General features: G+C 42.1%; 1 protein-coding gene across 2 annotated transcripts; it reads left to right on the forward strand.

Moving 5' to 3' along the window:
* Positions 1–1207: 1207 nt before the first annotated feature.
* DHDDS (dehydrodolichyl diphosphate synthase subunit) lies at positions 1208–20893 on the forward strand. 2 transcript variants are annotated; one of them, XM_065421658.1, is made up of 9 exons: positions 1208–1261; positions 2595–2721; positions 3957–4073; positions 6539–6681; positions 8233–8349; positions 8544–8645; positions 13868–13982; positions 16357–16464; positions 20063–20893. In XM_065421658.1, the coding sequence occupies exons 2-9, from the start codon at positions 2659–2661 to the stop codon at positions 20297–20299; spliced, it is 1002 nt and encodes a 333-aa protein (XP_065277730.1). In that variant the 5' UTR covers positions 1208–1261; positions 2595–2658; the 3' UTR covers positions 20300–20893. The 2 variants fall into 2 exon arrangements, with proteins under 2 accessions (XP_065277730.1, XP_065277731.1); XM_065421659.1 differs by having other exon boundaries at positions 2642–2721.
* Positions 20894–22368: the final 1475 nt, after the last annotated feature.

The following is a 22368-nucleotide window of genomic DNA, read 5'->3' on the forward strand; positions in this document are numbered from 1 at the left end:
TACCCTTTCTGTGTTGCCCTCTCCCATTCCAGACTGTCCAAAATATTGCTACTAAACCCTTCTCTTGTCGCTAACTCCCACCCCTTTGTGAGCTTCCTCTCACTATTATCAGATTTAAGCTCTTAAGCCCTATCTTCCTGGCCCTGTAAGTGTTTTATAAGTGATCATCTTGCTTTATAAGTGAGCTCTCCTAATAAACTCTAATGGCTTTTACCACATCATTAGACCATGTTCTTCAACCATTTTTGCTGCTCCGTGGCACATGGAGCAGCAAAGCCTGCTAGGCGTCCTAACCTAATTGTTACCTGTTTCACCCACAGCTGGAGACAAACAGAGACAGGAGCTACCTGGTGCAGTGAGGAGCAAAATAATGTGGCTAGCCCACGCTGACAAAAGGATGGTGTGTGTGAAATGGTGTTCTCTCCATTTGTGTGGCTGTAGGGTGACCAGACAGCAAGTGTGAAAAATTGGGACAGGGAGTGGGGGGTAATAGGAGCCTATATAAGAAAAAGCCCCAAATATTGGGACTGTCCCTATAAAATCAGGACATCTGGTCACCCTGTGTGGCTGTGGCCAAAAAAAATCAGAGTAATAACCAAGCCCCATTTTAAAATGTCACCTGACTGGTGTGTGAATTGCAACAGCCGACACATGGTGCTGTGCCTGGGGATGTGGGCATAGGCATAGTCTGATTTCTATATTCTCCCTAAACTACACCCATGGAGGTGGGGCAGGAACTGACAGGCCTGCACTATGTGGGTGGCCACGGGTAGGATTTTGATGGGCTGTTACGAAGCTTGCATGTGAAGAGAGGGAGAAATGGGGGCTGTGCCCATAAACGTCCCAGCCCAGCAGGGCGGGCTTTGAACACAGTGCCAGTCAGTTCGGGGTGTGGCACCCAAAGCATCTCCCCAGGGCAGGGGCACAGGGCACCCCTCGTGGGAGGGCGGGCCTGTGCTTAGAGACGGGGCTTATCCGCCTCTCCTAAGGGACCCACTCTACCCTCAGACACCTGCCCACCACTACAGCTGTGTCCATGTACGGGCTGTTCCCATTTCCTGTTAACCCCCCCGCCGGGTCCCGCCTCCCCCCCGGACCGAATTGGCGGGAAGATGAAAGGGCGGGACACTTAAACGCAGCAGCTTCAGTGTGCCCATGGCGCATGCGCGAGGAGTGCCGTCCGCGCGTGATGATGACATATGCGGAAGAACACGTCACCCTGCTCGGGAAGCTGCTGAGAGGCTGGGCGCCGGAGGGAGAGGTATTGCTGGGAGTGGGGAGAGGCGCTGGGGGTGCTCCCATTGCGAGAGGGGGGGGATTTCCCCCACTCCCAGCTGCGGGAGGGTCTGGGGAGAGCCTGTGGTGGGAGGGGGGTACCTGACGCGGCTGGGGAAAGCCCCGGGGTGCGGAGGCAGCATGGCCTAGTGGTCAGAGTACTAGGCTGGGACTCAGGAGAACTGGGCTGTACTCCCGGCTCTGCCACTAGTCCGCTGGGTGGCCTTGGGCCAGTCACTTCCCTGCCATGTGCCTCAGTTTCCCCATCTGTAGCACAGTGATAATGATCCTTGGTAAAGCGCCTTGAGACCTACGGATGACACGGGCTGTATGAGAGCTGGGTAGTATTGTTAGTGGCTAGGGAGGAAGGCCAAGGTCTCGGGAGCCAGAGTCTCCTATTGAGAGGGGGGTGGGAAAGTTCTGGTAATAAAGCCCAAGTTCTGGGAGGTGGCTGAGCTGCCCTGAGTCCCTGGCCAGACTTCCTCTCTGGAGGAGAAAGGGGAGGGACTCTAAGTGAGAGTGGGTGAAGAAACCCTCCCATCTATTCACCTAGGGCCCATGATAGATTCAAAACAAGGCCCGGATTGGTGTGTATTAAACAGCTAGAGGTGGACTATCCTCCCCCACCCCCAGGCTCTCTCTCCATCATTGCGTTGCCTGCCCTTAGCTGAAGGTGAATAGCTCGGAACCCTAGTTGGAAGAAAGTAAAGGATTCTCTGGGAGCTCAGCAAATTGCCACAGGCATGATCAATGAGCCAAACGTACATGGGACCTATCCACATTTGGTGTGAGTTTAGTGCTGGTGGAAGATTCTGCCTTGATGACTGGAGGCTGAAGCCCTCTTTTTCTACAGAACAGAAATAGCATGAGCGGCAGCAGGGCAGGCTGTCAGCTCCTGCCAGTGTATATTGCCCCTAAATTGGAGCAAGCACTTCTGTGGGTGACAGGGGAGTGCAGTCTCCAAGATCAATTATCCCTTGTCTTCGCTGATGACCAGTTAATGACAATCATGGTGGTAACTTTTGTAATGTGTGTGCTTATTCTCTGAAAACTGTGCTGAGACCCAACAAGTCTTTTCACACAGGCCATTGAACAGTTATCAGGTGGTATCTGTTTTTTCTTATTGCCACCCAGTGCTGGCAATATAAAGCTGACAAACTCCATATCCCATTTCTAAGCTATCCAGCCCTGGGCTTGCATACTGTGTTTTTCTACCTTTAGTATAAGTTAGTTTAAAAAAAAAAAAAAGCTCTTAGAAGGTGACTGACTAAAGCTTACTTTTCCAAAGTGACTGTTCTTACTGCTTTGGGCCCAAACAGATCCTCCTGATTTATTTGTCTCTCTTCTCATCTTGCCCCTCAAAAAGAGGCTGTGGGTAAGGCCATGTCATGGATCAAAGAAGGAGAGTTGACCATCATAGAGAGATTTTGTGCCAACATTATAAAGGTAAGACATAAACCTCAGTGCTACCTGTGACAACCAAGCATTTTCAAGATTGCTTCTCCATATTAGAGAAAAGAACTATCACTGTGACTGCTTATGTAAAAAAAAATGCCATTGTACAGGAACACATGTTAACACTAGTACTGAATGTACATTCCTAAATTGTATTCAGGGATGGAAAATTACACTGGCTTGAATCTTGTGGATGAGCAGAGCCATAATTGATGCTCATCAGTAGCAAGCTGGGATTCCCAGATTTCTAATATTTGTAGCGCTGTCTGATCAAGAGATACATTATTTTAAGATTCATTATCTTGTCATCCTCTTGCCCTTTCTCTCATTTCATTTCTGATAACCAGCATCATAAGAATCACTAGAGCTAGAAATTATTTTACAATCTAAAAGCAGATGGAAACCCTAGTTTTCAAATGGTATTACGTGTTTATGTCTGTCGAGTGGTTTGAGAAATAATGGCTGTTAAAATCATATGAGAATTGAAGAGGGGGTGGGAAGGATGCAGACAGAATATTTTAGATTCATATAATTCCAATTCTTCTTTTAAAAAAATATTTATATTGAATGTAATACATCCCAATAGTTCTAGAAAACTGTCTGCCATACCCTCTGCAAGCAAGTCTCGAGAAACTTATGCTGTTGCTGACATAAGCATCTCTGTTTCCATGCTCAAAAAGAGCTGTAGATGCCTAGTGAAATTAAGGGGAGGAAATATCCATTTTAGGGGTGAAAGTCAGATTTTTCTCCATGTAAATGAGTTGGGTCTGTAGTTTCTCTTGAATGCTGAAATTGTAAATGCTTACAATACTGGCACGGTGGGACTCGGAATACCTGCTGAGTCTTCATTGACAGAAGGTGGTAATCACTTCATAGTGCTATTCCAGGCTCTCTTGTATCCTAAATATGGTCAGTTCTCTGTTGCACAACAGAGTAAAGGAGAGCCAAAGGCAGTTAATGGTGAGTGCCATGGTCATAGTGCTTCAAATGTACTCTAAGCTAGGGTTACCAAAGAGCCATATGTACATCTAGTAGCCTGTGTTCTTCTGTCTTTCGCTATCTTGACTCCCCTTCGCCCCCGAACTTTACAGGGAGTCCATTAGATGGATTCTATACTAAAGGGGAGGCACTGCTAGGAGCTGGATGGGTTAAGCTAATTGAGGTGGGACTCCAAGTTGGTTGTTAGCTTTCTAGTCTGTTTAGCCTTTCTTTTTCTTGCCATCTAGGCAGGTCCAATGCCCAAGCATGTCGCATTCATCATGGATGGGAATCGCCGTTATGCTCAGAAGTGCCACGTGAAGAGGCAGCAGGGGCATTCAGAGGGCTTCGACAAACTGGCACAGGTGGGGAGGACCTTCTGTATAGGTGCTTCTGGGTGACAGCGGTTTGGATGTTGGATCCCTGGTTCCAGTTTTCCTCAGCATTTTCTTTCTTAGTGCATGCACAATTGTCCCCTTTCTTAAAGGGAGTGGAATCTGGTATTTAGACCCTGGGGCTGGGAGTCAGAATTCTGGGGTTCTGTTCTCAGATCTACCATTGACCCCTGTGGCCTTGGGAGAGTCACTTAATCTCTCCTATTTACTCATCTGTAAAACAGGGATATAATACCTACCTCACAGATCATGAGGCCTAATGTTTATAAAGCACTTTCAGATCCTTTAGTGAAAGATTGCAAAGTATACAGTGTGATAGATATGACAATATCCTGGACAAACCTTACTGAACTGAGTCCAATACCTTTGGGATTGGATTAAATATGCAATTGTTTGTGTTATTGTGAGATTGTTTGTAACTTCTCGGGGGGAGGGGGTTGCGGTGCTAATGTAATTCCTCCAGTTATCAGCCCTTTGAAGTCCCCCCCCCAGAGAGGCTCATATATACTAGTTCAAACTCTGTTCTCTAGGGACGAACATCCAAAAAAAGGATTTTGGGATAAATAGCCTGTTTTTAAACAGACTCAGAGCTTTTGATTCTGATCCAGCAAACAGACAAGACCCCCAGTCCGTGGAGGTCTCCAGTCCTTAAGGAAGGATTGGACGGACTGACACCGACTAGACTTGTGGAGATTGGGGGGGGTAATCTCCAAGATTATTAGCAAGCATTTAGGTTCTTTTATTGTTTTTGAATATGTTTCCTCTGTGAGGAGAAAGAAAGCAAGCAGGCTCATTTAGGCAATCTGTCTTTTTTGCTGGGAATAACACAGTGAAGGCAGGGAACTGTTTAGCCTAGAAATCCTGGTCAGAAGGGAGAGAGATGGGGGGGGCTGGAAGCCTGAAAGTCAGTGCCCTAGCTGGACCACTAAGGAGAAGTACAAGTGCACTTGCCATGAACTGACACATGCAGTATTATATTATGTATTAATCTTTTCTCTTGTATGCTACAAGAAGTGGTTTCCTTGGATGGGTTAGTACTCGGTCTGTTCTGGAATTGACCTCTCTGGCTTAAATACTGTAAATGTTTTCAGCCCTCTGTGAGCCTTCTGCTAGATGTTTATTTCACGAAAGTGGCTCATCCCTACTCCCTCTACCTAGGCTTCCAAGATTCTGCGCATTGTTATAACTTCTGTGGCTACAAAGAGTACCTGGCCATAATAAGTGACTGTAGGAAGTGTTGGTGTAACTCTGCACTGAAGGTGCTCAGATTGGAACGTTAATGAAATGGAAAGGTGACAAATTCAAAACTGATGCAAAGAAATACTTTTTCCACACAGTGCGTAATTAGACTGTGAAACTCCATTGCCATATGACGTTGTTGAGGCCAGGAACTTTGCGAGATTCAAATAAGATTTGGACATTTATATGGATAACAAGAATATCAGAGTTCTAACGGTTGATAGTTTGGGGGGCGGGGGGAAGGGAAGGTTGTTTTTGGTTTTGGGTTTTTTTTGGTGGTGTGTGTTTAAGGTTCTGGAAGGGATATAAAACCTCATGAATCAGGGTTTATGCCAATCTCTAACTATTAGGGGTTAGGATGAGACTTTCATGGAAGTTGGGCTGTCCCACATCTGCCTACTGTAAGTTTCTTCTGAAGCATCTGTCGCTGTACACTTTTGGAAACAGGATGCTGAACTAGATGAATCTCTGGTCTGACCCATTACGGCAATTCCTATGTTCCTAAATACTCCTTCTGTTTTACTGGCTGTTCTTAGAACACACTGTAATCTACCCTGTAACAGGCCCTACAGTTACACTCAGTGTTTAGGTTCTGAGCAGGGGTAAAGAAAGGTTATATTTGTTCAAGCCAAGATTATTTTCCAGAGTCCTTTGAGGTGAACCTGGAATCTTTATAGGACTAGGGCCATGGTAGACTCTTCTTTTTTCTTTTCTTTTCTTTTTGTCCCAGTCATTGTTAGTGTAGTGATGAAGTTCACACACTTGCTGAGATCTGGTGCTGTGAGTCAGTGGGGTACACAGAGGTCTTCCACGGGGTACATCAGCTCATTTAGATATTTGCCTAGTTTTACAACAGGCTGCATAAAAAGCACTACCAAAGACAGTACAAACTAAAATTTCACACAGACAATGACTTGTTTATACTGCTCTATATATTATACACTGAAATGTAAGTACAATATTTATATTCCAATTGACTTATTTTATAATTGTATGGTAGAAATGAGAAAGTCAGGAATTTTTCAGTAAGAGTGTGCTGTTACACTTGTATTTTTATGTCTGATTTTGTAAGCAAGTAATGTTTAATTGAGTTGAAACTTGGGGGTACACAAGACAAATCGGACTCTGAAAGGGGTACAGTAGTCTGTAAAGGTTTTGAGTCACTGCTCTGCGTGACTACATTTTTCCTCTTGCAGACACTGCGGTGGTGCTTGAATCTGGATATCCGGGAGGTCACGGTCTATGCATTTAGCATTGAGAACTTTAAACGCTCCGAGGAGGAGGTGGATGGGCTGATGGAGCTGGCGAGGCAAAAATTTAGCCGCCTGCTGGAAGAACAGTAAGATCCTCTCAAGCCCACGCCGAGAGGGCAAAATAAATTTGGGGCAAAGGGAGAAATGGCAGTAAGGGATGTTAAAGTGATGTTGTGATGTGATATGTTAATCTGCATTAACTCAGTGAAAGCAGCTGTATATGTCTCCAGCTGGAGACCTGGATTCAGTGTGGATTTAGATGACCACAGAGAGGCAATTTAATGTTCAACAACTTGGCACATTTATTTGTGTCTGCGTGCAACGTGCGACAAAAAGAATGAAAGCCCTGACTTTTGTGACATCAGAAGAACTGTCAGGGGACAGGGTTAGAATAAAGGGGGCTGGGTTAGCGTAGTTCGGTTTTTAGGTGAATTGGTAAAGGTAGAGAGGGGCTGGAATATTGGAGTGGTGCTGTACGTCAGGACTGAGGTAGGCTGAAAACTTGTATAGCACTGGTTTGCACTGTACTGGACTCGAGCCAGCACTGTCATTCTCCACTCAGGAGCTGGTACTGGAATACAAAGGTGGTTGTGGATTTCAGGATAGCGCTACTAGGAGAGTGTCTCTTCTGTCCAAAATAACTATATAATGAGCACGTTTCCTGTCGGCATTGTTTTTCCATTGTTGATGCACTAGTCTCCCCTCCAATTGGAAATTAGTGATGGGTGAATAGCCACTACTAATTCTAGTTGCCCGTACCCCTCTTAATTTCTGCTTAGTAAAACGCAGGAAAATAATCACTTGTATAAAAATCTTTCTTGTGATGAATTTAATAGCCTCTAAGTATGGCAAACAATGCACAATCCCACAACTATGATCCTTACCTTGGTTCTTTTTTGGACAATTACTGAACTATTTCTGTGTGTCGGGAAACTGGGTTATTTTTATTTTTAAATTTCCCTTGAAGAAATGGCTCGAGCTCTAGTGATGGTCAAATTCAGGCTGCCTGTAAACCATTTCAACACTACAGGCCGCACTACCAGTTACATCAGGTCTTCATTTCACCTGTGATGTCATGACCCTCTTCCATAATAGATGTTAGGAATGCCAGATGTGACTTACAGGCAATAGGTAGGCCCTACCAAATTCACAGCCATGAAAAACGCATCACGGACCGTGAAAACTGGTCTTTTGTATACTTTTACCCTATAGCAATATTTCTCAAACTGAGGGTCCTGACCCAAAAGGGGGTTGCAAGGCTATTGTAGGGGGGGTCATGGTATTGCAACCGATACTTCTGCACTGCCTTCAGAGCTGGGCGACCAGAGAGCCGCAGCTGCTGGCTGAGTCTCCAGCTCTGAAGGCAGTGACATTATCAGCAGCAGCACAAAAGTAAGGGTGGCATTGGGGAGGGGGGTTCATCACTCTTTGGGGGAGGTTGTTGTGGGCTTTACATGTTTATATTGCTGGTTTTAAATACATATTCATGCTTTCTTACAACACTGTGAAATTTAAGATTTTTAAAATGCTATGACCATGAAACTTATGAAAATGGACTGTGAATTTGGTAGGGCTATGGCATGCCTGCTGTTGATCAGAGCCCAGCTGCTCTCCTCAGCCTTTGTTGTTCTGTGTAGGGAGAATTTGAAGAAGCATGGTGTGCGTATCCGTGTCCTTGGGGACCTGCCACTTCTGCCACTGGATATTCAGGAATTGATTGCCCAGGCTGTGCTGGCAACCAGGAACTACAACAAGTGAGTAATACACAATTCAAAGTTGCAGAGATACTGTATCCATCCCATGCCCTTGGAAGTGGAGGTTCAACAGACACTGCACATTGTCCCTTTCTGCCTTTTTCCCCATAAGCATGCATCAGTGTTCTAGATAGATTCTTCTCTCTGTTACCTGCTGGGTCCTTCCTTGAGTTAGTTTCTTTCACATTTTTCAGATGTTTCCTGAATGTCTGCTTTGCATACACGTCAAGACATGAAATCAGCAATGCAGTGAGAGAGATGGCCTGGGGAGTGGAACAAGGACTACTTGAACCTAGGTAACTCATGTGTCTTGCTCTAATGACCCTAGTCTACCCACATCCCCCTCACAGCTTCTGGGATTACTGTGCAGTCTTCCATAGGTGCAACAACATAAGAGCCATTGCTTTAAAATCCAGTCTGTTTCTGGATGTCACCATTAGGATGGTGGCATGAAATAAAGCAGGGTGGATTTGATTTAAATCAAATTGATTTAAATCACTAGTCAGGAATACTCTATTTAATCGTGGATTTCTACATAAAAGTGCATTCTTGTTGGTTGTTATAACCTTAATACGTATTCTTCACAACTCACAGATGTAGGTTTCATTTTAGAAGGTACACACTATACATTTTTAAAGTGATTTACTTTGAAAACTTTTCAGATTTAGTTTTACAGCTATATCAGAAAACGAATGATTGTTTGGTTATTTCATTTACCAAAGATAACTGAAGCAGATATTTATGAAGTCATTGGGAGGTGAACTATCTCCAGTTCAACAGGTTAATCATTAATATTTGGAGGATTTTCTTGCCATGCTGTATTAGGAGGGGAACATCACCAGACAGACATTTAAATTGTTTTATTTAACTAAAACAACAACATTATGTATTCTGGATTGTTTTCTTCAACAGCAAACATATACTATTTTAACAAAACAAGCATATGAATTTTTGAATTGTTAAACATTCAAGTTTTTTAAAATCAGGTTTATTTTTGTTAAAATTGTTTTAACTAAAATAGTTAAATTAAATATTAAAAAAAAAAAAAGTTAAATAGACTATGTCAGCCAGGTCAACATGAGAAACTTAAAATATTGGCTTCTGCAGCTAACTCAGTCGTCTTCACCTTCATTTTCCTGTTTGTTCATAATCTGGAAAAGAAAAACAAGCTTTCCTGCTTTTTCAGGTCCCAAATGATTTCTCAATTTGGAATGAATTAGTCCAAAGGAAGAAAATATTCTTTCTATACAGGCAGAAGAAGCTACTGCTGTTAAAAGTGAGATTATTACTTCAACAGTCTCTGAATCCAAGTGCTTAAGTGACTTCCACAAGTTCACTGGTGTGACTTTCTTTAAAACATCATCAGCAAACATATATTTCTTGAATGGTTCACCCTTAGCTCAGAAGTTGTTATAGTTGGCATTATGGAGGGATGATTGCTGGATGTCCACGTCATAGCCAACTCCTCTTCTTCAGCAGTTAAGGTTTGACCATGGTACCGAGTATTGAGAATACTTGCAAGAAAATGAGCTGGAGATAGTGCTTGTCCCATTCATTTTTTTTAATGCTTGTAATTTAACTCTGTCATTGCATATTTCTCTTTTTAAGATCTCACTCCGTTCCTTTCAAATTTCAACAGCGTCAGCAATAAAACAGCTATTTCCCTGCATTTTGTTCAAGGCTACAGAAATAGGCTTCAGGGTACTCAGCATGTGTTCAATATTTTCTCTTAAGCCCAATGTTGAGAACTTTGGCTGTGACAGTGCCATCTATTTTTCATAATTTTGTTCACAAACTGTCATCAGATTAGGCCAGTTCTTGATATAGTGCTCAAAACAGTCCACTGCTGAGTTCCATCGCACGTCTTGTGGGAAAGTTAGCTTGGTTCCTCCCACTTTTTTCAGAGCAGCTGCTGCAAAGTGGTTATTACAGAAGTATTTTGCAATTTCAACAACATTAGCCTTTATTTCTGGAACACTGAAGTCTTTGGCTAGGATGTGCTTCAAATGAGCACTGCAACCATATGTTATTAGCTTGGGACTCTCTTCTAAGTTTCTTCTCATCTTGGATACATTTGCAGCATTGTCTGTGACCAAGCTGTGTAATAGACATTTGAATTTTTTTTCACGGTTTGTTATAGCTTTTACTGCTACTTCTTGTAAGTATCCTGCTGTGTGTGCATTTCCTGAAGTATCAAGTGTTTCTGTAAGGAAAACCTTCTCTTCTTCTGTTGTCACACAAGCACATACAACAGGATCATTGTGGAGATTGCTCCACCATCAAGACTCAGGTTAACAATTTTACCCTCTAGACCTTTTGCACATTGCTCAATTTCTCTTTCATACACTTTATCCAGCAATTTGCCTGCGACATCTGCTCTGTTGGGTGGACTGTATCCTGGTCTTAATGACTGAACCATGTTAATTAAATGTGGGTTCTAAATCATACGGAAAGGAGAGTTTGTTGCATAAACAAACCGGGCAATTTTTTCATCAATTACCTCTTTTTGTAATCTGCTGGTTCCTATCACAAACTTATCTATAGTTGTTTCTGGATGATGGAGATGGGTGGTTTTTTTTTGTTCTTTTTCCTTTTTGCTACAGCTGATATACTGTGGCTATGTGACATACATGATGTGACTGAAACACTATCACTGGCAGATAACTCTGAAACTATAGAAAATGATGGTGATCTTGAAAGTGGATAGTCTTCAGAATCCTGTATGTTGAGGATGAATTCTCCTAAACAAAATAAGTCAATGCAGTTATTTAATTATTATTACCATACTGCTCATTTAGTATTACTCATTGTATTCACTGACACTCAGTACTACTTTAAAGGTGAAATTGTAAAAGGAAGATCTGCCTATTTCAGCTATTTATTTTTTTTATCACAACTGCATCTAAAATGATAGTACCATAGAGTAACAACTATATTTTTTGCTCAAACATGAGAATTCAAGAATAGTCCATAAGGAAGACAGGCAGTCCTTAAGAAAGAAGTATGAAATAAAAAAGCTTACCAACCTGAAGATCCTGCATGTTCAGACATGTTCCTTTCATCATCTTCAACGCAGCTTCCTCCTGAGAAGGAACACTTCTCATGATGTTGTTTCATCCGGGCAAACAGGCCTTGCATTTCTTTGTTGCACTGTTTGCATTTTGCATGCATGCCTCTCTTACCTACAGGTAGAGGAACTTAATTAAAATATTCCCAAACTGGGTCTCTCTTACGGCCTGCTGCCATTATAGGTTTTCCCTTCTAGTGAGAGAATGGTATGGTAGATCTCAAATCAATGAAGGCTACACTCAAAAAGACCTCAAGATTTCTTGAATATGCTGCTCCAATAGTTTCACTTTTGTTTCTACTGCCTGTCCCTCCCTTCTCACATTTATCTCCAGACTTCTTCTCCTTGTCCAGATCTATTCTGCCCCCCAACAATCTTCTATTCATTGAACTTTTTGAAACTTTGCACTTTTAGAGAGAGGTAAGGGATTGACTGTGTGTACACAAATTTGCAGAGGGACAATAGGGTTGAGGTCTGTAATTTCTCACCTCCTATTTATTTATTTATTTATTTATTTAAAAACATTTTTGCTGTTATCTCTGGAGACACAAATCCACAGTTTGAGAACTGCTTAACTAAACATTTCTGATGGTATCTTCTAGACTGAGTATTGAGTCCCTTTGGGTAGATAAAGATTAACCTAAATAATCTATAACGAAACCCCTGGAACCTCACAAGATTAGGTCCCTAATCCATTAATTTTTGGAACTCGTTTATAAAACTTTTCTTAAACATTACATGACTATATTGTCTCATACTATAGAATTAGAATTTATAGTCCCTATTCCATGATGAGATATCTTTGAGCTATAATGTTTCTTAATTAAAACTATCTTTAGATAGGTTTTTTCCTCAAAAAGCATTTTATCAAAAAAAATCCGACTTTTAAAAAAAAAATCCGATTTTTTTTTTTTTTTTATTTAATCATTTACTTTTTTCCAGGGTGGATAAAAATAACTGGGAGAGCAAGACTGCTTTTGATCAAAAGACTTCAATGTGGAATGTTCTATATGTGGTGATAAAGAATTCAGGGGTGATGGGTTCACAAGGTCTTTCAGTGAATAGTCAATCCTCTCTCTCCACCACTGCTAACCACACTTGACAGGATAATGAGTTGCTCTTTAAAAGGGTGCTGGATGTGATTCCAAAACTGGTCCCTGGAGTGCTTGCTTGTGGCTCACAGAGAGCTGGTTAGTCATATGATGCTGGCCTCTCCTTATTTTCAGCTGCTGGACTGCATAAAAAAACCAACCACAATTATATCAAATACCTTAATATTGAGATGCCCCTTTCCATCCCCTTTGTGCTATGGGCCCTAGCCCTTTTATAAGGGGATCCCCCAGCATAGAGAAGTCCCAACAGCTGTGGAGCTGGCATAGCCAGCTCCTGCACTGCCTTCTCCACAATTTCCTGGCACGGGGGGACAGAGAGGAGGTGTGCCCAGGACACACTGGTGCTGTGAAGTGACCAGGCCAGTACTTTCCCCTGGATGTTCAGCAGGTTGCTTTGCAATGTCCAGTCTTGAACTGAGTCCTTGTTTCAGATAACCCGTCTATGCTACGAGTACAGACATGTAGGAGACCATGTTACAATGCAGTTGTCTTAAACTGGTTCCACCCCGCTTCCAATTGTAGTGTGTGGGATCTTAACTATGTCTCTCAACGAAGCTAAAGCTTTGGATACACCCAGCAGGAATTCTAAGATCTCACCTATGCTGTAAATTTGAACTGTGTTGTAACTAGTTTAGGGAGCAAACATGTGGTAACCCGTAGGGTATATAGGCCCTCACTTTACAGGTTTTGATAGCTACACAACTTTCTTTTTGGTCCCAATACACCCATAAATGCCATTTTAAAGAGACAGTAACACCACAGCACCTTGATTTGGTAAGTTATGTAGTCCGTCAGTTAATGTATTGTAAAAACAGGATGATTCCTTAAAAATTTCACCTGATATTTTGTCATATTTTCCCTACTGGCCCTTAGGCATTCACTGATTCCAATCAGACTAGTTTATAGTGACTGAAAATTACTATCTGGCCTTAGGTAACATGGTGATGAGTACGGTACAAGAACCTGAATGGAACAAAAGTGAGCTGGAGGGTCTCAATTCAGTTCCAGTGTTTATGGCATAAAAGATGCCTTGACAGTTGGCTTCCTTGCTGGCAGTCTCAGTTGTGAGGTCAAGTAACAAATGGATTATAGAGACTGAACTCCCCTCTACATGCTGGAGCGGGGATAGAGTTGAGATGGTCAGGAGAGGGGAAGGCGCTTGCACTGCCACTGTCTGTGCTGTAGATCTCTTCAATCTCTGGTGTTCTCTGTCCAGAACCGCAAACTCATACCTTTGTAAGTAGGCCTAGTAACTCTGATTTCATGGTGTCGTCACTGTCAGGTTATGAAAGTGATCTTATTAATGGGAGGTCTCTCTGTCTGTCTCTCTTTCTCTCAGCGATGTGTCAGAGTCATTGCTCAATAAATGTCTCTACACCAACAACTCCCCCAACCCAGACCTCCTGATACGAACCTCTGGAGAGGTCCGGCTTAGTGACTTCTTGCTCTGGCAGGTAAAACCTCTGTCTTGTCCTGAAAATTTTCCGTATTTGCATAACAGGCCTTTCTTCTGAGCCCAGGAGTCAGCTGAAGTGAGAGAACCTCTTCAGAAACCAGTCATGTCTTGGGACCAGCAATTCACTGGATGATCTAAATCCCAGGGAAAATCTCAATATGAGCTTTTTCCATCTCTCCTGACTTCACGGTGCTCTAATGCACTCCAGTGTAACAAACTGGAGATTGTAATTGTCCTGAAAACACTTAAAATAAGAAATCAGAGTCTAGTTCACAAGTTGGTGAAGAAACTGATTTGTACCTTCCTTGTTCATTCTCTCACTCATGTCAGTCCAAGTTTTAGATTATCTGAAACTGGGAACTAACCAGTCTGGCAACATATACCCCTGGGATGTGATGGAAGGAATGTGTGATGAGCATCCACTCTTAGCTGTGAATGTTCAGAGGGAAAGGTTTAAAAGGACATTATCAGGTTTAAAAATAATAGATTTAAGACTAGCTTGTCAATATGCACTTTATTTCTGTTTATTTCCTTTTCTATTTCTTGTGCGCTAGAGCAGTGCTGTAAAGTTTGGGCTGCAAACAATGCAGAAACATGTTGGAATCAAACTGCTTTTCAGTTAAATTAGAGAGAGGGGGGGGGGGGAAAAAAACTTGTTTGGACCCTAAATTACCTGCTGCCTTTAAACAATCACTGATCATGTCTCAGTTACCAGCTCTGCAGATGACAAGTTTGCAGATGTTCTCTAATCTGAGTTGTGACTTGCTTCTAAATTGTCCTGCCCTTCCCCTCCAAAAGTTTGGGGTACACGTGTACTCTGGGCAGATACGAACATCATAAGCGAATGTTGCTGTCACTACTTTCATTCATCAACTCACCAGTGAGGTAAAGGATTAATGGCCTTGAAGAATGAACTACGTCATTAAGGGTCCCTCCACGTAGTGCCTGAGCCAACTTGACAGGGCATTAGTCGGAAATGTACATTCCTACAGCACTTGTTATAAATGGAGTTCTTCATTCTGTCAGTCTGGCATTCTTCATCAGCACAGTTTCCACAATAGCAGTTTCTAATAATATTAGAGGTGGAGGTTCTGACGAGCTGAATCCCTGCTTTCCTTCGTTCTTGCTTCTCCTCATAGTGTGATCCTGTAATGTAGACCTATAACAAACTGAATGGCAACACAGAGAAGGGCACAACAGCTGTCACCCAAAAATATATGTCTGACAAATACCTTTATGCCATGTATCTGCGTTGGTAAAATAAGTTTGTTCAACTTCTAGTCTACATTGGAGAATGGGAGGAAGTAGCCAAGAAATGGATCAGACGTTCTGGAGAAGTTACTAAATGGTGTGAGGGTTGTGTGTACTGCAGTGGTGACACTGGAAGTGTGTCCTATACAACATGACAGCCCTGAAACAGGAGTTATTCTGATGCTGATGAAGCTAATTTGAAATATTGAAGGGAATGTCTTAATTGTTATATTTATCTGCAACAAAATGAGAACTTAAAATTCTTTAGACTCTTATATAGCGATTTTTAAATCTTCAAAGAACTATACAGACAAGAGCAGTCCGTGCAATGTCCCTGGAAGGTAAAGCATTATCCACATCTTGCAGAAACCCTAGCAGAAGAATTACATAACTTTCCCAAGTCTTTAGAAGGAGTTGATGGCAAAACCAAGATTTAAGTGGAAAGCTCCTGGCTCCCAGTCCTATGATGTCACCACTGTGTCTCAAATCCAATGTGCAGTTACAATGACATTAAGAGGGGGCAAAAAGGAATCATATAAGATGTCCTATGATAAATGGTGGTCCAGAGGTCTTGTTCTGATCACTAATATGAACCTGTCATCCATTCCTGACACAGGCTCCAACAGTCATGTGATGCTGTTTTAGTTTTGATGCTTAATTTACTAGCAATAGATTCTCTTAAGACTGATGTAGCAGTCTAACCCTGCCTGCATATTGTACTAAGGATGGAAGGCCCTTGCAGTCCCAACAGTAGAAACAAACAGGTGGAAATAGAACAGTGTTGAGCTGACTCTGAATTTCCTGGCTGTTGTGGTTTTAATTTAAACCCCCTTCATCCAAATGGCATGTTATCATCCCTCAGAGGGATGATTGTTGCTCAACACTTCCCAGCCTTTTCCTATTAAAATTTCACACAACCAGTCTGATAAATCAGGCTGTGTTGTAATTCTTGGAATACTGTATTGGACAGCCTCATGTACGCATGCAGGCAGGACCTGATAAACAAATCCTATGAGAGCCCCTGCCTGGGAAGCTCTGGCATGGCTTGTGACTGACAAAGCCACTTCTTGATGATTTTCATCCCTAGGTTATTAAATTCTTGGTGATCTTGCTTTCTGCAGACATCCCACTCATGCTTGGTCTTTCAGTCTGTGCTGTGGCCGGAATATTCCTTCTGGAACTTGTGTGAGGCTATCCTTCGGTTCCAGATGAACCACAGCGCTTTACAGGTAAGAGCACTAGCGAGGAAGAGCCCAAGACAATATATTGTCTACACAAAACAGTAATATGCTGGAGGCCAGGAGAGCATGTGTGTAACGTAGCCTAGTAAGTATTAGAAACATTGCAATTAACCATGTTTGGATAAACTAATGATATGTCTAGTCAGACACTGTTTCGATAGTGGCCTACAGCAGATGTTCAGTAGTGGGGTGAGTACAAGGATGCACCATATCAGCACTTGTCTGGTGGCTTCTGCAGAATGTTTCACAAAACTATTTCTAGCCTTTATAATAATGATGGCTTAGAAAATCTGAGCCAATGCTGATCTGACCTGATTCAATACCGTTTGCCTGAGTTTGCAGATAAAAGAAACAGCTCTGACAGCTGGGATCCTCCCCTGTTCATCTCATTAGAGTGTTCATTCTGAAGCATAATGATGCATTGTAATACAATTAACTCCTCGACTGATGATCATTTTAATAGAAATAGCCAGACACTTTGGGATTCTGGGCAGCACTGAAATACCACTACTTCTTCCATAAGTAATGAGAAGGTGAAAAGCCCCCCAAATGCTTCAGACTTCTTATAGGCTTGTCATTGATCATGTAATTTGGGTTGCACCTCAGTGTGAAAACACATAAAATGTAAACAAATTCCCCTAATCTCACTTGATTGCTTTAATGCTCTCATTTATTTTGAGGGTATAATAGTGTTTAATTACAATGAGCCTGGTTAAAATGTTACCTAAATGTAGTTAACCCCAACTTCAAGGTATTAACATGTAAATTCCCAACTCTCTGGGAGCGTTCTTATCCTATCCCTTTCAAACATGCAAATTGTTGAAAAATAAGCAAATTAATGTTTTTACTGCAATTCTATTCATTTAATATTCTCTGCTTTCCATTTAGTTTTCTTTCTGACCTAGATTGATTTTAACTAGGTAAGGAGGAATTTCTCCATCGGTGCTACGGCTTATTAAGTATGGGTTACTAAAACAGCCAAAAGTGAAACTGACTGTGGCTAGCTGTCATAATAGCTTCAAAGCTGTTAGCCCCATACATACTGAGATTAGGCCAGCTATCTCGTGGCAACCGGAAATCAGTTGAGGGTGTCTCTGCAGAAGTTGGTTAAAGATCCTAGCCAAAACTTGTTTGAATTTCTAATTTTGTTTTTGGCTTTATTTGGTACTTGTGTTCCCATGTATTACTAACGAATACAGTCAAATACAAGGATTTATTTAAAAAAAAAAAAAGTTACTGCTGCTAGACCAAATTTTATAGGAACTCCGCATTTTCCAGTTACTAGCACTGTCACTCGTATCCTCATTTAAGAAGAGTTGCTAGTGCCTTAATTAAATGAATAACCAAGATTACTTGGGCAGCCTTACACTTTGGATAGTGCTCCACATTGGTACATGAAAATTGAGTCAGATTTCCAGGCCCGTTCTCTCTCTAGAGCATCAGGGGTTGTACATGCTACTGGGAGTGCATTTAGGCTTTGTGGGAGGAGAGCTCCTTGTCACTCTAAAGCAGTGATACTCAGACTGGTGCTTAGGAGCCACAAGTGGCTCTTTAATGTGTCTCTTGCAGCTCTTTGCAGCGTATGATATTAAAACACTGTGATTTAATTATTTACTAATCAGGATACTTTTACTATGTTATTAACCAATTGTAGAATACTTGGTCAGTCATTTCGCTGTGAGAATAATGTATCAAAATAGTAAATGAAGCAATGAATTCAAACTACTGTGGCTCTTTTGGGTGATGTTGATCACTAATTTAGCTCTTGAGCCACTGAGGTCAGAGTATCACTGCTTTAAAATAACCACTGAAGCTTCAGAAGGAGCTGGGATGAAGGCACATGAAGAAAGTCCCATCCAAGGCCAAGGAGGGTCCGCATAGGTGTGGGATGAATTGTGAAGAGAAGGAAGTATGTCAATGAAGATATGATAGGGTTTTGGTGGCTTGACTTCTGCTGCTAGATGACAGTGAATTTTATCAGTTGAGGAGGTTTATTTTAGGAGGGGATTTCTGCACTGTCAGGACAGTTTTTGGAGACTGGGGGAGCCCGGAAGGGCTGGTACGGTTGAGGGTTTGAAAGCTAGCAGAAGGGACATGTCGAAGGCGTTTATCGCTGTGTGGGAGTATTGGAGAGTTACCTTCCTCCCCTTCGGCCTCTGTTGGGACCCAAACTGCCTCACTGTGCCATCTGCCATTCTGCAGCATAGGTTGTGCAACATAGAGGCTGGGGCCTTCTAATCCCAGATCATACAACTTCAGGCTTTTGAGCACCCCATTAATTGCTCTACAGTGGGCCCACAATTCAGTAGAGAGACTAGGAGTTTGGTACATGGCACTGGTGTGTAATAGTGAGGCAGCTGTAATCTGAGTTGCTCTGTGATGGGGAGGAGGGTAGTGGAAATGATTAAGGAGAGATTGGTCAGTAAGCCACTTCCATTGAAATGAAGACATCAAGTCCCTCCTGGTAAACTGGCACTCTGTCCAGAGGCAGAAATCCTATGTAGAAGAGTTCAGTTATCTTGTATTTCAAACAGGCAACACTATGCCTGTGGAACATACCTCAATTGAATGGCTCATCCAAGCACATAAGGAGTGCTTCTGCTCACACTACTAGCAGCAAGAGAGTTAAACTGGCATCTAAAAATCTCTCCTATAGACTTCCTCACTGGAGTGAGTTGGGGGTCATTCCCACTTTTTACGGCTACTGTTTGTCTTGTTGCTTACTTGAAAGGACAGCACTACCTTGGTATGTTTGCCATTTTGTTGCGTCAACCCTAGAGTTAGAAATATTTTTAGAACAAAGCTTATTTTTGTGGAAAGCGTTGTGGAGACTCCTAAATCCATTTAAAAAAAAAACAGTCTCCATTCATGTAGATTTCTAGTATTCAAAGCTACATGACTGCAGACTTCAAAATGTGATGTGGAGAGAAATCAAACTATTTTTGTACTAGAAAATTTCAATACTTAAATCTGTTACCTTTCTATAGCCCCCATACTGTGTCTTAAATCAGTGCATTATTAAGTCCAAAGTGTCATCTGGGTGGTGTTGAGCCTGCTCTCACTTTCTGCTGAAGCAGATTACTTCAGACAGCTGGTCATCAGATGGTAGACTTGCCCCATAAACCATTGTGCTGATTCCTATAACGCCACCTTTGAACTGCTTTGAGAACCGGTTCCAAGGATTCTGGGATGGCTTTGACAGGGACTGTTTCGTATACATGGGTTTGTGGTTTGAGAGCTCTGTTGTAAACTAGTTTCTTTAGCTCTGATTCAGATACTTGAGGTTTTTCCGCTGGCAGTCACAGCCTTTTTTCCATTTTAAAAATTAGTCTATGTGACCAGACCTAGGTCTCAGTGAAGGGTTCCTCAAGGATTTCCCTGTACCCTCTCCAGCCAATCAAACAGCTGCCTAACAGTACAGGAGATTCACACAGGGCCTATTTTAGGTTTAATCTACAGATTGATAGCTAAGTAAGCAGAGACTTATTTTTGCTGCAGCCTGTTCTGCCATGTATCAGCACCACAGAAAGAGAAATGAGCGGAAAGAGCCAGTAAAACGCTAATACTCTATTGCTTTTCACTTCAGAAGGCCAGAGATTTGCACATGGAGGAACTGAAGCGGCAGCAGCTGGAAAGTGATCAGGCTTATGTAACAAACAAGCTGCAACAGGAAGGGTCTGCATCCCATGGAGACTCTCAGCGCCGACGGACACTATTGCAGAAATACACTGCCCTGCGGGAAGAGAGAATCCAGGGCTTTCTGCAGGCCCTAGAGCACAAAAGAGTGGACTTCCTTGAAAGATTGTGTACAGTGTCTGCATGACCTGGATAGGCCTTGAGACGGTGAATATGAGCAGTGTTAGAAATAACACTACTGCTAGGCCAGAGGAATTCACTATGTGGGCGGTGGGGGTGGGGGGTTCCACACTGGCGATGCAAGACTGGTACAAGATTTTATATCCAAAGTGGCACTATCCAAAGGGCAGAGGCTGAGTACTAAGTACTACTTCTGTAAATGCCACTGGGGAAGGTAACGTGTCAGGATGGTCTTGCCTCCTGCCACTAAAAATGGAGAAAGGAATGCAATGCCCCCTCTCTTCTCTGCTGCCTGACACTTTGCATCTCTGGGTATTTTTGTGACCAGCAATTGACTAGAATGAACTTCCAATGTGGTTAAGTCCCCTTGTGAGTCAGCTGAGGCAAAGCAACCCAATTCTCTCTTAAATCTGCCTTGGGACCCTGTGCTTCAATTCCTACTGCCATTTTCAGTGAGATTTGTTTATTATAACAACATGGGTGGTCAGCTCTTCCAAAGAAGCATGCTATTCCCATTCTTTGTGGAAAGAATTGTTTATGGTGGTGACATGCTATGAGCTGTGGCAAAAAATATTCTCCATAAATCATTTTCTTGTCGAATTTTTCCTTCTTTGCCCTCCTTGCCTTTTTGTTCCAGGTTTTGATACATCTGCTGCTGGCTTTCAAAGAGCTGTAGCAAAATATAGACTCTCAGCCATGCTGTATAGAGGAAGAAGTTGTTACTGGCCCTTAATATCATCTTGTACTTGCATTCTTGTTCCATTATCCTCTCTACAGTATTGAAAGAAGGAAGGGCACAGGTGTCTTTTTCCAATATCAGGCACAATACTTGTATTTATTTATTTATTATTATTATTTTGGAGGAGGTGTGGAGAAAGAACTGGCTGTGAATCAAATACCTTGTTAAAAAGAACTTGTCTGAGGCAGGGAGATAACTTAGCTAAAGCCAGCTACGTTATGATCTACTAAATGAGTGTAAGACTCAATCCACATGTACAGCTTTCCCCTTCTGCTTCAGAGTATTGGGATGGCCTTAGCTCAAGAACATGGGGACTGAGATGAATCCATGTTTCCTACTCAATATGGTTTAAAGATGACCTGTAGAGGCTCTTAACAGGGATGGTTTGTGTGGCTGTGGAGTAATTTGATGATGGGAAAGACTCAAATTGGCACTGTACTACCTGTTTTGAATTCCCTACTGGCAGGGAGATGGACTAGCTGACATTCTAGTTTTTTCCATCTCTGATTTATGTGCTTTTGTATGGCCAAAACCAACTGAATATGTCTCCACAATTTTTTTTCTGAGGCACATTCAAATGCAACATCAGCTTTTGCTGTTTTTAAAGTGTTCCTTTTACCTCCAGATAAAAAAAAAATGCAGATTTGAAAGACTTAAGTGCTGCAAACAGCACCCTGAAAATTATTGTGAAGAGGATCATTAAAATGTCAAACATGAATAAAGCATTTTACTACAAAACATTTTTAAAATAAGCTGAAAATTTAAAACTATAGGAAGCTGCTTTTTAAAGATTTAATGAAGACGATGCCCAGGTGTAATGTTGTTCCTTAACCAATGTGTGACTCCCCACTTTATGCCTGTTGAGATGGAGTGAATTAGCAGATTTTCTGATTTATTCTGTTTGGGTGATGTGCTGGAAGCCTGAGACATTGGCTGAATAAACCACCTTCCAGTGCATCCTCTTGTGTAAATAGCTAATGCTACCTCCCAAATAATGCATTGTGAGATCTATGGGTGATGAAGGCTGTCAATTTTATAGTGTTTATCTACCTGCATTTCATTTAATCCTTTCTTTACCTTTCAAGAGGTCTTCTGTGGAAATAGTTCTTAAGTTCCCTGTTCTCTTATCCTTTAAAGAGCTGGATTTCTCTGTAGTCTAAATTTTACAGGGTACGTAGAGTCCTAGCAGAGGACTTGGGAGCCCTGTTCCACTGTACCCTTCAGGGACTAGAGAATAGGTTCTGTGCAATAACCTGGTTTTGGTCAAATAAAATTATATTTTCAGGAGTAAGATGAAAACCAGGACAGCCTGACCTGCAGTGGTATGTTTTTTTTTT

The sequence above is a fragment of the Emys orbicularis genome, chromosome 23 (genome assembly GCF_028017835.1).
Source record: "Emys orbicularis isolate rEmyOrb1 chromosome 23, rEmyOrb1.hap1, whole genome shotgun sequence".
Taxonomy (NCBI): Eukaryota; Metazoa; Chordata; order Testudines; family Emydidae; genus Emys; species Emys orbicularis.

Excerpts from the sequence above, each read along its gene's own strand:
- DHDDS (XM_065421658.1), top strand. The coding sequence starts at position 2,659 with ATGTCATGGATCAAAGAAGGAGAGTTGACCATCATAGAGAGATTTTGT. Across the intron at positions 8,350-8,543 it reads GCAACCAGGAACTACAACAA|ATGTTTCCTGAATGTCTGCT; the intron begins GTGAGTAATACA and ends CACATTTTTCAG. Across the intron at positions 8,646-13,867 it reads CAAGGACTACTTGAACCTAG|CGATGTGTCAGAGTCATTGC; the intron begins GTAACTCATGTG and ends TCTTTCTCTCAG.